At 42.2% G+C, this 15,817-nt stretch overlaps 1 protein-coding gene across 2 annotated transcripts in view; it reads left to right on the top strand.

The window, feature by feature from the left end:
• The first annotated feature begins 3,287 nt into the window (after positions 1 to 3,287).
• Positions 3,288 to 15,817, top strand: part of ETF1 (eukaryotic translation termination factor 1) — a 45,174-nt gene continuing 32,644 nt past the window's right edge. The window contains exons 1-2 of one of the 2 annotated variants that reach the window (XM_044444138.1): positions 3,288 to 3,451; positions 3,683 to 3,813. In XM_044444138.1, the coding sequence (XP_044300073.1) occupies positions 3,728 to 3,813 (86 nt within the window). In that variant the 5' untranslated portion in view covers positions 3,288 to 3,451; positions 3,683 to 3,727. The remainder of the gene's footprint in view (positions 3,452 to 3,682; positions 3,814 to 15,817) is intronic. The other variant, XM_044444139.1, reaches the window with a different exon arrangement.

The following is a 15,817-nucleotide window of genomic DNA, read 5'->3' as shown; positions in this document are numbered from 1 at the left end:
AAGTCAGAAACTTATGCTAGGTGAGCCTACCTCTGCTAAAAAGTGCTGAGATAGAATACATCTAACTACTTGCGAAGTATCTAGCAACTGTAGAATGCACAACAAAAATCTTATTTCTAGTTCCTGAGCAAAGCAAAAGCCTAACCTGAAAGAGCAGGAAACTAGAAAGAACTCACATTTTACAGAATGTCTGTGGACTAAATATTTTGTGTCAGTAAGTAAATGAAATGTAATTGGCTTCCATGCTTCTTTCAAAAACTTCTTGAAAGCACAATTCAGCTACATGCTATCTCTTGGAAGAAAGTATAATCTGAAATTGAAGATATGCCCCAGGCCAGTCAAAAACCTTGAATGAACCCTGAGTTTTTGGCATCTATATCTCATAGCTGACTTGTTGCACTGCATTGGTTCATAGCCAGCAACTGCTGCTAAATCATGCCTTCCTAATGTGACAGAGTCAGAGTGAATGTTGGTGTGTTAAACCAGCTCTCAAGATGTGCTCTAGGAGCTATTTTTCATGGGAATTAATTTAACAGGATTCCTACACCATTAACGAATGAATCAGGTAAATAAGACAGGTGTGACATACAGGTAGGTGTACTGTGAATGGCACACATGATGAGGCCTTTAACTGATGAGGCCTATTGGGTGTCATCAGCAAACTGCTGGCACTGAACCCACAAACTCTGGACAAACTATCCTTGTGATTTTATGCAAGTATTAATAGCATCAGGGACAAAACGGAAGCCTGAGGGACACAATAGACGAACAACCACAGCATTGAACAAGAATCCCCTCGCACCACTTTGGGATTGTTCCTTCAAGTCCCATGTCAGAGAGGTCACAGAAAGATAGAGATTGAAGGCATCAAAAACCTCCAAGAGGTCAAACAAGCCAGTAACATACACTCCTTGTGTAGTTTCCAGCATAGATTATTCACCAAGGTGGTTAAAGCAGTTTCGATCCCATAACATTACCTGAGGCCAGATGGAAATGGAACTAGATAATCCTCATCTAGAAATCCCCAGATCTGAGAATACACCACATGTTTTAACACTCTGCCCAAGAATTGGAGATCAGTCAGAAACTCACCCAAATGTGGTGGGTTCATGGAGAGTTTTTAAAGCAAATGTCTCACTTCTGTCACTCTCAGACAAGATGGAATCACATCTTGTGGCAAAGAGGTGCTAGCTGCTTTGAAAGCTAGGAAGGCTGAGGTTCCAGTACACAAGTGGTAGGCCTCACATTTCCAAGGATCTACACCCTCAGACTACAAACAAAGCATCCATTATGATAGATAGTATAGATTGTACAGTCAACAGACAAGACTGGCCACAGTTTCACTATGGCAATGCCCCAACAAATAAACACTTGGAAAAACACAACACTGCCTTTTCACATTTCAGGAGGTGGGCTGTTTTGAATCAACACTGCCAAAATAGATATTGTAGATACTGTACAGCAAAGAGCAACCAAAATGATCACTGGACTAAAGCTATTCCCTTATGAAGAAAACATTTAGGGTTGCTTAGCTTAGAAAAAGCGTGTGTAATAGAGGTGTATAAAGCACGAACAGGGTGGAGAAAGTGGATAGGGAGATTTACAGTTTCTGTACTATGTCATTTACTACCACAAGATGTAGTGGTGGCCATTGGGGGAACAGAATACTGGTCTAGAGAGGCTTTTGGTCTGATCCATCAAGGCTTTTCTTACGTTAACTATGGGGTGGCCAGTTGGAGTGTCAATTCTATAGAATACACCCATACAGCCAGTCCCATTTGTGTGGGACTGTACCTTTAAAACACTGGTGCACTATGTGAGGAACTCACAGAAAATAGCACTGAAAGATTGTCATCTTTGTATCTCACTCATGTCCCCAAGTAGCATATGTTGGAAACAGTAAACTAAGTGGATCTTTAGCATAGTCAATATTCTTGTTTTCTTAATAAATTCATGGCACACCTGGCTGTCAGCAGCTAATATATTATGCTAGCCCAATGTCAGGCATTTCTGGATGGCCCAGATTACCTGAACTCATATGTCTCATTTTTGGGACTGAAACAACACTGGGCATTCTGGTGCATGAGTTATACCAGATGATAGTTGAAGTGCCTTCCTGCTGATCATTTTGGAACTTTCAACAATTTCTATACTCTTTGCCCTGATAATATTGTGGGTTTTCTGAGTAGAGTGGAAATCCAATACCCAGAATCCAGCTCTGCTTCTGTCTAATTAACAGAATCTGAAAGATGGGGCAGTAGTACTCTTGCTCTGCTCCACAGCACATGCCACTGAGTGATGCAGGGATCTATTTTGACTTCCATGCAAGTTTCTGTCTTCATGAAACCATCGAGTCCGTTTGTTCCATGTTTACTTCAAGGGATCTTGATATACTGCATTATTTTATTCTAATATAAGCTGCCTTGAAAACCGTAATGTAGAAAGATAAAACGTGTTTCAAATAAATAAGTGGGCAGTGTACCCCTTGAGAGTCAAGTTTTAGGGCATATTCAGGGGAAGGTTTTCTCCATGTTGTCCGGCTTGGGGGTTTCCCAAAAGCAACTGGCTGGACACTGATGGAAATGGGAGAATGGCCTATGCAGGCACTTGAGCTGCTCCAGTAAGATAATATATCCACACTACGTAGGAATGAAACCCCTATGGCTGGGGAAATGTTGGCCTTCCAGATGCTGGACTCCAATTTTTATCAGCCCGAACATGGGGATGATGGTGTTGCAAAAGCAAGTCCATCGAGGAGTTGTTACAGCCTCTTGATTTAGCGAGAGGAATTTGCGGAAGTGCTCTAATTCCAGCTTCGTGTGCTACGTTGACATCGGACATTGGTTCCTGCAAACAAACGCCCGGCCCTGATTGCCAGTAGCGCCCCCGCCCTGCGCGACTCCCTTGACTCATGGCTTCTCCACGCGTTCCCGAGAAAAAGTGTGCGCGGCCCTTTAAAGAATTCGCACCCAAACGCGAATACCGTCGTAGAGGCCGTCAACGCGAGATCGACACATCCGCCCTTGGTGACCCCTGCAGGAAACTACACTTCCCAGCATGCAAGGCGTAGTAAATGCAATGATGAGACATTCTAGCGTCGCTCGAAGAAGCCACCAAATGGAGAGAGAGCGAGAGAGAGACCGTAGCCAATGAGAAAAGGAGAAGTGGCGGAACGCTTAATCCATCGCCTCACTCAAACGGGGTTTTTTTTTTTTTTGTGGAGGACCGGAAATGAGGTCAGAGGCCCCATGTGAGGCGATTGCAACACATGCAGCGCGGAGGAGAAGAGAGAGGGAGGGGGGAAGAGCAGGAGAGGCGGAGGGCGAAAGGAAAGGAAAGGAAGGAAGAAGCCGGTTAACGACGTCACAAGCGCCGTCGCGCGGAGCCCTTCGCTGTCGTCCGGAGAAGGAAGGGAGCGGAGAAGGAGGCGGCGGCGGCGGCGAGGCCTGAGGTGAGCGCGCGTACATGCCAGCCGTCCCGTCCGCTCGTCCGTCAGTCAGTGAGAGCGAGAGTGGAAGCGCGGAGGGAGGGCGGCTCTGGTGCTGCTGCTCACAGTCCCAGGGCGAGGGCGTGAGGAAGACGGTGTGGGCCTGACCGGGATTAACGGCTTTACTTTCTCCCCTTCTCCCCCCACCCCGGTCCCTGTATCTTTCCGTGTGGCGGCCTTGCTTGCTGACTACAGCCGCAGGAGGGGCGGTGGAGGAGGAGGAGGAGGAGGAGGGAGAAGATGGCGGACGATCCCAGCGCTGCCGACAGGAACGTGGAGATCTGGAAGATCAAGAAGCTCATCAAGAGCCTCGAGGCCGCGCGCGGGTGAGGAAAGCCCTCGAGGTGGCGGCGGGCAAATAGTCTAGTTCTCCCGCGCGGGGGCTGGGAGGGAGCAGCCTTGCATATTGGGCTCCAAGTGGTGCCGGGGGTCGCTCTCCTTTCCACGTCCCTCCCTAATCCCTCGGCGTTGGAAACCAGAATATCAGGGCGGTGGCCACGCTGGAATCCCTCTCTCTCGACTCCTTATTTTTCTGTACAGTGTGATGTTCCTGTAGAGAGGAGCGTTGAGCATGTGAGCCTCAACGCACGCGCACCTAAAATCCGAAATGATACGATCCATAATGAGGTGGGGTGCCCTTTGGTGAGAGCTCAGCTTTAGATCCTGTTAAGAGTTCTTTTGGGATCAATATGGAGTCATGGTGCATAGAGAGCATCACAGAAAAGTCCATTTTTCTCTTTCACGGTAGTTTTATATGTTCAAGAGTTTTTTTTTTTTTTTAGTATAGCAGAGCATTCTATATTGTAAACTCTCAGCTACAGTCTGAGGCAGTCCTCACTTCAAATACAAGTAGAACACTCTCAGTGTAAGCTAGACTGAGTTAGGTTCTCCTCATACCTGAAAGAAGCTTTTTTTTCTTGTTTCTTTCTCCCTTGGACACACGAATGTCAACCAATCCTGATTTCTTTTTCCTCCCATCATATTGGGTTACACACAGCCCACAGTGGAAGACAAGTAATGTTTTAAAAGTGGTGAAAGACTAACTCTTAACTCAGTTAAAATGTTGTATTTTTTCCTTAATCCTTTGATATCTAGCATTCATTTTCTTCCTAACTTTTCTACATATGAAGCAGGGATTTTAAAATGCATCCCTGTTGCCATGGTATATTTTTTTCTCTCAATGCTTTAACAGTGTAGGGCATATAGGTGGGGCAGCCCTCTTTCATTTATTTAGCCTTATGGGGTGTGTGGATGGTTTGTTCTGTCTTCACTGAATAACATGTTAGGACTTGTTTGGCAGTCATTCTTTTTGAAAGGGGCATGAGTTTAGAAAAAGTAATTTTTGTTAATATGTGTCCAAAATATTAGCACTCTGATTATACCTGTGAATCTTTCTCCCTGGAGTTAGTTTTCTCAAACGAGCCCATTTTGTGTCCAAATCATAGTCAAGCCAGTGGTATTTTTATCAGTGGATTCTTGAAGCACTACTGGAAGGCCAGCTGTCTACAAATAAGATTGCCAGGCAACCACCTGGGAGTCACACCTTTGTGACAACCACCTGTCCCTATTCTCCCAGTATCCCTCATCTTCACTTCCCAACTTTCTTCATGTGTTGAAGGAAGTGAGAAGGGTTGTCTTGTTTCCTCTTGCCTTGGAAAGACAGATCTTTCCTCTGTCCTCTTTGCATAGACCCACTCTTTCTGAGTGTCAGCACACACAGTTTGAAGTGAGAGTGACCCTTTCTTTTCCTGAATCCTATGTGTGTGCCAGAGGACTTGGAAAAGGTATAAATTAAATGATCAGAAATAATAGTTCACCACAAATGCAAGCCAGAACTTGTGCACCCTGGTATAGAGACTACACATCTGTAAATTATCCCGCTTCCAGACAGGCATGACAAGTTTTTTAACTGATCAGCTAGTGTCCTACATACATGTAGAAGCCTTATATTTGCCATTTTGTGAGTTAAATTATATATTAAAATCCAAATTGCTACAAATTTTGTTTGTTCCTTGTAGGCTTGTTTGTAATGACCTCAGAGCAACTAATATGGTAGGCAGCTTGGATTTAGGAAAAGTTATATGAAGTATGTACTATGTGGTATTAAATTATTGCTCTCATCTTGAAATTATCTAAAGTTAATATTTGATATGTGACTGGCAGGATTTTTAGACAACCTAATAAAAGACCTGATTTGCCATATCAGAAACTTACTTAATTATACCAATCATTACATTATCCTTTGCCAACCTAGTATTCTGCAGGTATGTTAGACTGCAGCTCCCGTCATCCCCAAGCTGGGAAAGAAGGGAGTTGCAGTCCTGCACCTCTGCAGAGCACCAAGTTGGTGAAGATTGAATTAGAGTTTCACAGTGCAAGTTTTTCTTGGTGTTCTGTTTGGTGCGTGCCCAGCTTCATAGCTTCTGAAACTTGAGGCACTGGATTATTTTGCTTAGGGACCTGTGAATTTTATGTTACTTCTTTCAAGTGTAAAGTTAAATCCCAATGGTATATGTGATCCATTAGACCAATTCAGTGGCAACTCTGTATGTTTAATTAGAGCTTAATTGTGCTTCTTTCAGTATACTAGTACTTATACCACTTACAGAAAATGAGAGAGACAGCTTTTAGGCAATGCTTTCCCATACTGAAGGACAGCCAGCAACCCACATATAGGAAAACCTTTTCCTAATTTCTGCTGGTATTTAATGTGCTGCACCTGAAAAATGGGTTGCTATTAAATATAGAGCAGAAGGATAAGAAATTTGGATTGGTTAGAAACTTTGTGTATGCAGTGTAATAGAATGTAGAGTGGAGGTTCTGTATGATTACAGTGGAAAAGGTCAGGATCCAAAGAGTCATGGGCAGTGTTTTGAATAGATTAGCTCAGCCTTCTAATGGCAGCCATCTAAAAGCTTTGCTGAAAGTATTTTCTGCATGTTTTCTTTGCTCTCTGGATCCCACCCACTTTGTGTCCTTGCTGATACAAGAATTAAGGCATGCCACTAGTTGGGATACTCTTTCCAGATAAAAAAGTTTGATAGCAATCAAAAGCCAACAGAAGAGGTCTGCCTATGACTGTTACTAGTCACCATACAGTATTTTAGGCTGCTGAAGCTGCACATTAAGATTTCTGGAGAATGGGGTTAACAATCTCACAAGTAAATAAAATAGGATAGTAGGAATGTGTGCATGTGTTCAAAATGCAAGGTAGCGCTAAAAGAGTAATGTCAAGAGGCAGCAACTGGGGTGCTGTTTTTCAGTGGACTGAAAATGCCCTGTGGGCATTTCATCTATGAATCCCATCCTTCTTGGGTATGGCATTACAAACTCCATTTGTCCCAGTTGCTTTGTGTCAAGCTCTAGATAAATGTCACATTCCAGTAATGTGCGGGGTTAGATCCTGCTGTCAGTATAGGGAATAGGCAGAGGTAATACTTTAGAGTGAGGCCTGAGTCTTAAAGCATTATATTGAACTTTGGGGTCTGATACTCCTCTCTTGCAAACAATATGCAAAGTTGTTCCATCACATCATTAGCTATACCTTCATTACAACTATATCATGAATTGTTGTAAAAGTATAGATGAACTTGCCCATCTTTGACTTGCTTTAAAAAATAGCAGTTGGACAATAAGCCTTTTGTCTCTGGCATTGCACTTTTTCAAAGAAAGATATGTTCCTAAGAACATTTTGCAGATACTAATATTAACTTTTTCAACTTTGTGGTTTTTTAAAAGCTATGTGTAGCACAGCGAGGATAAATAAACATATTTGTACTGCCAGAGAGGACTCTGACAAACAACTGAGACCCACTTTGAGTTTGATGAACTATGCCTTATGGCTCTTGTTTTAGCCTTGTATTTGACTGTTAATAGAGAGCCGGTGTGGTGTAGTGGTTAAGAGCATGGGACTGGGACTCAGGCGATCTGGGTTCTAGTCCCTGCTCAGCCATGGAGCTACCTGGGTGACTTTGAGCCAGTCACAGACTCTCAGCCCAACCTACCTCACAGGGTTTGGATTTTTTTTTTAATTTATTTTTGGATTTATATCCTGCCTTTTTCCTACAAAGGGCTCAAGGCAGCTTACATCATTATTCTCCTCCATCTTATCCCCACAACAACAACCCTGTGAGGTAGGTTGGGCTGAGAGTCTGTGACTGGCCCAAAGCCACCCAGTTGGCTCCATGGCTGAGTGGGGACTAGAACCCACATCATCTGAGTCCCAGTCCCATGCTCTTAACCACTACACCACACTGGCTCTCCTAGGGTTGTTGTTGTGGGGATAAGATGGAGGAGGAGAATGATGTTAGCTGCCTTTAGCCCTTTGTAGGACAAAGGCAGGATATAAATAAATTTAAAAAAACCTTCCAAGTAAATGTATATCAGAACGGTACTGTTTAGCTAAGAACACACATTGTTGCGTGTGCTGTGGCTTGTTTTCTTTTCTCCTTGTGTTCTTTTCTCCAATTTTCTAATGCCTAGTAGCTTATGTTTAGGATACAGATTGCTGCAAAAGCAAAATGGTCTCAGAACATTTAAAAAAATGTAAATAGGAAATAGGTGAGTAGAGATTCCTGCTAATCTGCTTTATGAAGTTATCCACCCCAGGCAGCCCAAAACAATATTCAGCATCATCAGGCTGTGCACTCAGCATTGGATAATTATCATGCCATCCTGATGTGTTTTGACTTTTGTCAGCTAAACTGTTGCCTGAGCAGAATAGTACTGCAGGTTTGCTTTGAAATAAGTATGTATGGTAACAAACAAGTAGAAATTCTTTTTTTCCTGTCTTCTGGGGAAATTGGTGTATTTTTTAAGGCAAATGCAGAAGAATTGATGTGAACTCTTGCATTTAGAATTGGAAGGTGTGGAAAATGTGTATTATAGAAATGAGTGCTATACTGCATTCAGGAACATCATAGGTTGAGGTCTTTGATTTTTGTTGATTCTCTTCCACAGCTGCAGTCCCTTATATATCATGTAGCATTTCTGAGGATCTCTGAACCCAAGCAACAGCTAGGTGCTGCAGGTGGAACTGTATCTGTTTGGACAGTATCCAATGCTGCTCATGTGCTAATAGAGCCTACCACTAGCACAACAGGAAGGTAGCAGTTCCTAAAGCAATCAGAAACGAGCCAAAATACTCATTTCTAGGATAGGGAAGATCAGCAGAGCTTAGAGAAGTTTTGGTTCATTTCGGGGTTGCTTTAAGGTATCAAGGCTTCCTGTTATACTACTGATGTTGTTGTTGTTGTTGTTAGTCGCGAAGTCAAGTCCAACCCATCGAGACCCCATGGACAACATTCCTCCAGGCCTTCCTGTCCTCCACCATCTCCCAAAGTCCACCTAAGCTCACACCAACTGCTTCAGTGTGACTTGATCTAGCCACCTCATCCTCTGCCGTCCCCTTCTTTTGCCATCTATTGTTCCCAGCATTAGACTCTTCTCCAGGGAGTCCTTCCTTCTCATTAGGTGGCCAAAGTATTTGAGTTTCATCTTCAGTATCTGGCCTTCTAAAGAGCAGTCAGGGTTGATCTCTAGGACTGACCGGTTTGATCGCCTTGCGGTACAAGGGACTTGCAGGAGTCTTCTCCAGCACCACAATTCAAAGGCCTCAATCCTTCGGTGCTCAGCCTTCCTTATGGTCCAGCTTTCACTGCCATACATTGCAACTGGGAAAACCATAGCCTTGACTATACGCACTTTTGCTGGCAGGGTGATGTCTCTGCTTTTTAGTATGCTGTCTAGATTTGCCATAGCTTTCCTCCCCAGGAGCAAGCGTCTTTTAATTTCTTGGCTGCAGTCCCTGTCTGCGGTGATCTTGGAGCCCAGGAAAATAAAATCTGTCACTACCTCCATTTCTTCCCCATCTATTTGCCAGGAAGTGAGAGGACCGGATGCCATGATCTTAGTTTGTTTAATGTTGAGTTTCAAGCCAACTTTTGCGCTCTCCTCCTTCACCCGCATCAAGAGGCTCTTTAGTTCCTCTTCAATTTCTGCCATGAGAGTTGTATCATCTGCATATCTGAGGTTGTTGATATTTCTCCCAGCAATCTTAATTCCAACTGGTGATTCATCTAGCCCCGCCTTTCTCATGATGTGCTCTGCATGTAAGTTAAATAGACAGGGCAACAGTATACAGCCTTGCCGAACTCCTTTTTCAATTTTGAACCAGTCAGTGGTTCTGTGTCCAGTTTCACTGTTGCTTCTTAACCCGCATATAGGTTTCTCAAAAGACAAATAAGATGGTCTGGTACTCCGATCTCTTTAAGAACTTGCCACAGTTTGTTGTGATCCACACAATGAAAGGCTTTAGCATAGTCAATGAAGCAGAAGTAGATGTTTTTCTGGAACTCCCTAGCTTTCTCCATGATCCAGCATATGTTGGCACTTTGATCACTAGTTCCTCTCCCTCTTTGAAATCCTGCCTGTACTTCTGGTAATTCTTGGTCCACATACTGCTGAAACCTAGCTTTTTAATTTTGAGTGTAACCTTGCTAGTGTGTGAAATGAGCACAGTTGTACAGTAGGTTGAACATTATTTGGCATTGCCCTTCTTTGGGATCGGAATGTAAACTGACCTTTTCCAATCCTGTGGCCACTGTTGAGTTTTCCAAATTTGCTGGCATATTGAGTGTAGCACTTTTACTGCATTGTCTTTTAGGATTTTGAATAGCTCAGCTGGAATACTGTCGCCTCCACTAGCTTTGTTGTTGCTCAGATTTCCTAAGACCCATTTGACTTCACATTCCAGGATGTCTGGCTCGAGGTCGAGGTCGGTGACCAGCCCATTGCCATCGTGGTTATCAGGAACGTTGAGCTCTTTCTTGTATAGTTCTTCTGTATGATCTTGCCTCCTCCTCTTAATCTCTTCTGCCTCTGTTAGGTCTCTGCCATTTTGGTCCTTTATCATGCCCATCTTTGCATGAAATGTTCCCTTCATATCTCCAATTTTCTTGAAGAGATCTCTGGTCCTCCCATTCTATTGTTTTCTTCTATTTCTTTGCACTGTTCAATTAAGAAGGCCTTCTTATCTCTTCTAGCTATTCTCTGGAATTCTGCCTTCAATTGGGTGTATCTTTCTCTTTCTCCCTTGCCTTTCGCTTCCCTTCTTTCCTCAGCTATCTGTAAAGCTTCCCCAGACAGCCATTTTGCTTTCTTGCATTTCTTTTTCTTTGGGATGGTTTTAGCTGCTACCTCTTGTACAATGTTGCGAACCTCTGTCCATAGTTCTTCAGGCACTCTGTCTATCAGATCTAATTCCTTAAATCTATTTGTCACCTCCACTGTATATTCATCAGGGATATGATTTAGGTCATACCTGATTGGCCCAGTGCTTTTCCTTACTTTCTTCAACTTAAGCCTAAATTTTGCTACCAGAAGCTCATGATCTGAGCCACAATCAGCTCCTGGTCTAGTTTTTACTGACTGTATAGAGCTTCTCTATCTTTGGCTGCAGAGCACATAGTCAGTCTGATTTCTGTGTTGACCGTCTGGTGATGTCCATGTGTAGAGTCGTCTCTTTGGTTGTTGGAAAAGAGTGTTTGCTATGACGATCGTATTCTCTTGACAAAATTCTACCAGCCTGTGCCCTGCTTCATTTTGTACTCCAAGGTCAAACTTGCCTGTTATTCCAGTTATCTTTTGGCTTCCTACTTAAGCATTCCAATCCCCCAGGATGAGAAGGACATCATTTTTTGGAGTTAATTCTAGAAGGTGCTGTAGGCCTTCATAGAACTGGTCAACTTCAGCCTCTTCAGCACCAGTGGTTGGGGCATAGACTTGGACTATTGTGATGCTGAATGGTTTTCTTTGGATTTGAACTGAGATCTTTCTGTCATTTTGGAGATCGTATCCCAGTACTGCTTTTCCTATTCTTTTATTGACTATGAAGGCCATTTCTTCTGGGGGGGGGGGTCATCTGAATTAAATTCACCCATTCCTGTCCATTTTAGTTCACTGATTCCTAAGATGTTGATGTTCAGTCTTGTCATCTCATGTTTGACCACATCCAGCTTGCCTTGATTCATAGATCTTACATTCCAGGTTCCTATGGAGTATAGATCTTTGCAGCATCAGACTCCTTTCACCACCAGATACATCAGCAACTGAGTGTCGTTTCGGCTTTGGCCCAGTCGCTTCATTCTTTCTGGCGCTACTAGTACTAGCCCTCTGCTCTTCCCCAGTAGCATATTGGACACCTTCCGACCTGAGGGGCTCATCTTCCGGCATCGTATCTCTTTGCATGGGGTTTTCATGGCAAAGATACTGGAGTGGGTTGCTATTTCCTTCTCCAGTGGATCACCTTTTGTCATAGCTCTCTGCTCTGACCTGTCCGTTTGGGTGACCCTGCACGGCATAGTTCCTAGCTTCATTGAGCTACTCAAGCCCCTTTGCCACGACAAGGCAGTGATCCATGAAGCCCAGTTAATACAACCGAATGAATGGAGACACAGTGATGGTATTAGATACTGCCTTTCATAATCAAAGTTAGTTCTAAGAAAATGCATTGATTTTTCATTTACAGATTAGATTATAGAAGCTTTCCTCCAGAAACATGATTTTATCCCTTTTAAAACCTACATTAGCTTTCACATGCTGGCTGGCACCAGAATACTCAAGAGGTTCCTTCCAGAAAAATGGGGGAAAGGAAATGTTCAGATTCCTTTTTCCTCCTTTCATTCCTCTCTGCCCCCTGAAAATCTCTAGAGGATTGTAGGACATTCCAACAGGGGAGGAGGCACCAAGGAATGGGGAACTCACAAAAATTCAGCCTCTGCTGCATCGCAGTCCCTTCTGCAAATGAAAGCAGTCTTTCCATTCACAGAAGTGGGCATCTTGGGAGCCAGCCCACTTATTTCTAAGCCCCAGTATTGGCCTATTCTGTCTTCTTAATAGAATATGCATGGTTTCCATTTTCAGCATTTTTTCCCAAAAGCAAGCTGATGCCTACACACTTTATACCTAAAGTGATACAAGTTTTTCTGGAATTTTTGGATCTTAGCATGTTTCGAAGTATGTGCACGTTGGCCTTGTAATTTACCTCTCTGTTCTGTCTTCTTCACCATTTACAAATGAAGTGTGTGTGATAGAGGAAGGGGCTGGGAAAAATAGCTAATATGAAGCTAGTGACTGGTATCCATTTATTGTTTCATAAAACAGTGCAGTATTAGGAATGAAAGCTTTTTCATTATGAAAAACTTTCCGCTCTGTATCAGTGGCTCAGGCTTCAAGCGCCAGGGAAACAGTGTTATCAGATGTGAGTATACTTATTACTCAGACTTGGCTTTAGGGTCCCAGTTAGTAACTTAGGGAACGTCTCTGTCCAGAAGTAATAGAAGATGGTTTTGTGGCTGCCTAGCATTACCTACATAATTCTGCTTGCTTCTGCTTTCTTGAAACCATGGTAAACTGTTTTGGAGTGAAGTAGAGTGAAAATGGATAGAAAACTAGACTGCTATCCTTTAATCTTTGCTTTTTAAATGGTGGTAGAATAGGCATGGATTTTCTGAAAACAGCAACCTACTATGTGGTGGATTCTGTCTTCAGACCAGTAACTGCCAATCCCAGTTGTAGAGGATTGACCTTGTTCTGCCAGCTCAGTATCCATATGGTAGGGCTGGATACTGCAGGAGTAGCTCCTGCACTAGCAGCTGTTTCTTTCCATTGCCCCATAGCACACTTGTGTTATGCAAGAACAATTCATTCAGTTCTAGCACTGGAGGGAGCATTGCTTTGTATCTTCCCACCAGTCGTCTTACCAGTACTCAGTTTTCCTGAGATATTTGAAGAGTTCTCACAGAACACAGTTGTAAAATTTATCAGGAATATGCAAGTATTGGAAGTCTTTCCCCTTGAAACTTACACATTCAATTTAGAAAACCTGTAACATCTGTATTGTAATTTTCAAAAACTAAACTTAGCCTTTGTAATGTGCATTGTTTACTTCCCTAAAATCTGTTCTATAGCAGGGATTATTTTATTTCCTGAACTTTAGGAAACAGCTAAGCTCTTTCTTTCCTGTGTGTGTGTGTTTGGGGGGGGGGGGGTTGATGTTTGGGGCTCTTGATGTTCCGAAATCCAAATTGTAATCTTTGCCTCTCTTCTCTGAAACTCAGTTAGATAGCAGGTTTTCGGTATCTGGCTGAGGTGCTTTGGAGAGGAGGCTGGAGTACCAGCCCAGGTTTCCTCCCTTGCTCAGAATGACCCCTTTGCAGCCTCTTTAAGGTTGCTTTTCTGACACCAGATATGCAGCCAAGGAGTGTGGCTTTCCAGCTGCTAGGTCATAGCACTGCTTTTGATTTCATCTGAGAGCCCTCCTTTGAGAGCCCTCCTTGAAGGAGATTAGGAGAGTGGCTACCCAGAGAAGGGGCTTCTCAGCAGTGGCACCCTAGTTGTGGAATGTGCTCCCCAGAAAGAGGTTCACCTGGTGCTGACATGTTATACTTTTCAGCACCAGGCTAAAACCTTTTTATTTTTCCATTATTTTAAGGTTTGACCAGGCTTTAATGTGTTTATTTTATTGGAATTATTCAGATGCTTTATTTCATTTTATTCTGTTTTCATTGTTAAGATTGTCCCGAGACTTTAGTAGTTGGACAGTATTTAAAAGTTTTACATACATACATACATACTATCCTGTGGCTTGCTTGATGCTGTCTAGGTGCCATAGGATTGTTCTCTAAGATGTTTGGTTAGAATTGCCCCATTGACTTCAATGAAACCATCAACCCATGCTGGTTGAATTGATTTTAGGGGAAATACTCATTTATGTTCTTTCTTACTTCTCCAATGCACCTTGGATTCTTAAATTCACCAATTACAGGTAAAATTCATTTATTTGCATTCCCAACAAACTAAAGCATTCATTTAAGTAAATTAAAGGGACAGTCCTTTGCATATATACCCTAATATGCTGAGCCTAGATTTGTTCTCATTCATTATTAGAATCTAACAGGCATATTAGTTCTACCTCCAATATACAGATCTTAAGAAAAAGGGAACACTGGATTTTTTACGGCTAAAATTTCTTCTATACCATTTTAAATATACTGAAACTGATACAGTATTGAATATTTCTGATTGTCTTATAGTAGCCTTTTTGTGTAACTGATCATTAGCAATACCAACTAGATTTCCACAGCGTTGGATAAGAGGCATATAGGTCAATGAATTTATAGGCAAAATATATTATGTATATATTGGAGATAGCATTAAGCATTTCATAGTTGGATTTCTTTCCATGTAGACAAAGTTTCCTGATCAGCCAAAAACTTTAATACACTGTGTGTCACAATTGTGTATATGTTATTAAAATATTATAATGCCATTTCTATTTGAATAAAAGTTTTTTTAAAAAATGAGGTGGAGTTTGAATATTTTTCCATAAGGATTTCCTTTTTAAATACTGACCTTTATAGAGATGTATGTTTGCACTGAATAAGGCAAACAAGCTGAAGAATAGGTGACTTTAAATCCCTGTAATCCCAGGGTACTTAGTAAATAAGATAGCTTGGAATGTGTGCCCATTCAATGTTTCACTTGCCTGGGCTTCAGACTCCCCAGCCCACTTCTGTGCCTTGCTTGTGTGGCAAGAGGACAGATCTTATGACTCAGTGAAGATGCTGTGGATTGAATCTTGAACCATATGCATGCACAGCATATGCTCTATCATGGATTTGCCAATTCTTACCAAAGCTTAGGATCCAAAAACAACCCTGTATGAAAATTCTGTTATTGTACAGATATACTACAGATACAGTCTTATACATTTTTTGACAGAAAAAGTTTCTGCGGCTCCCAGCATGTTGCTGAAGGCAGGATTTTTTTCTGTCCAATCAGGCAGATTCTTTGAGTCCAGTCTAGTATAATCTTTGATAATATTACTTAAACATCTAAAACAAATGCTACATGAATTGAAGGACATGATCACCTCTGATCCCCTATTTTAGTATTCTTCAACAAAGATACTTTCCTTGGGTTAAAAATCAAATTAACAAGGAAGCTCCAACAATGACTGATTTGTAATCCAAATGACCCAAATACAACTTTTTAGTGATCCTTTTGTTGATCTATTCCAACAATTTGGATGTCCCTAAACTTTACATTGAGAAATCACATGGATTCTTTTTATCAGCAGGCTTTCCAAATTTGGAGTTGGGATTGTGTTGGACATAGAAATATAAAGCCACAATACATTGTACAGCTCACTATTTCCTGAAGCCTTCTGCAATTCTTGATTTCTGATCCTTTTCCACACACTTCAACTGAAGCACAAGAAATGTTTTATTGTGCTTGCTATTACAAGTTTATGAAGTACAGGTATTCAGG

The sequence above is a fragment of the Varanus komodoensis genome, unplaced genomic scaffold, assembly GCF_004798865.1.
Source record: "Varanus komodoensis strain SLA01 unplaced genomic scaffold, ASM479886v1 scaffold44_3, whole genome shotgun sequence".
NCBI lineage: Eukaryota > Metazoa > Chordata > Lepidosauria > Squamata > Varanidae > Varanus > Varanus komodoensis.
The sequence above is the reverse complement of the archived record's forward strand: the minus strand, read 5'-3'. Positions and strand labels throughout refer to the sequence as shown.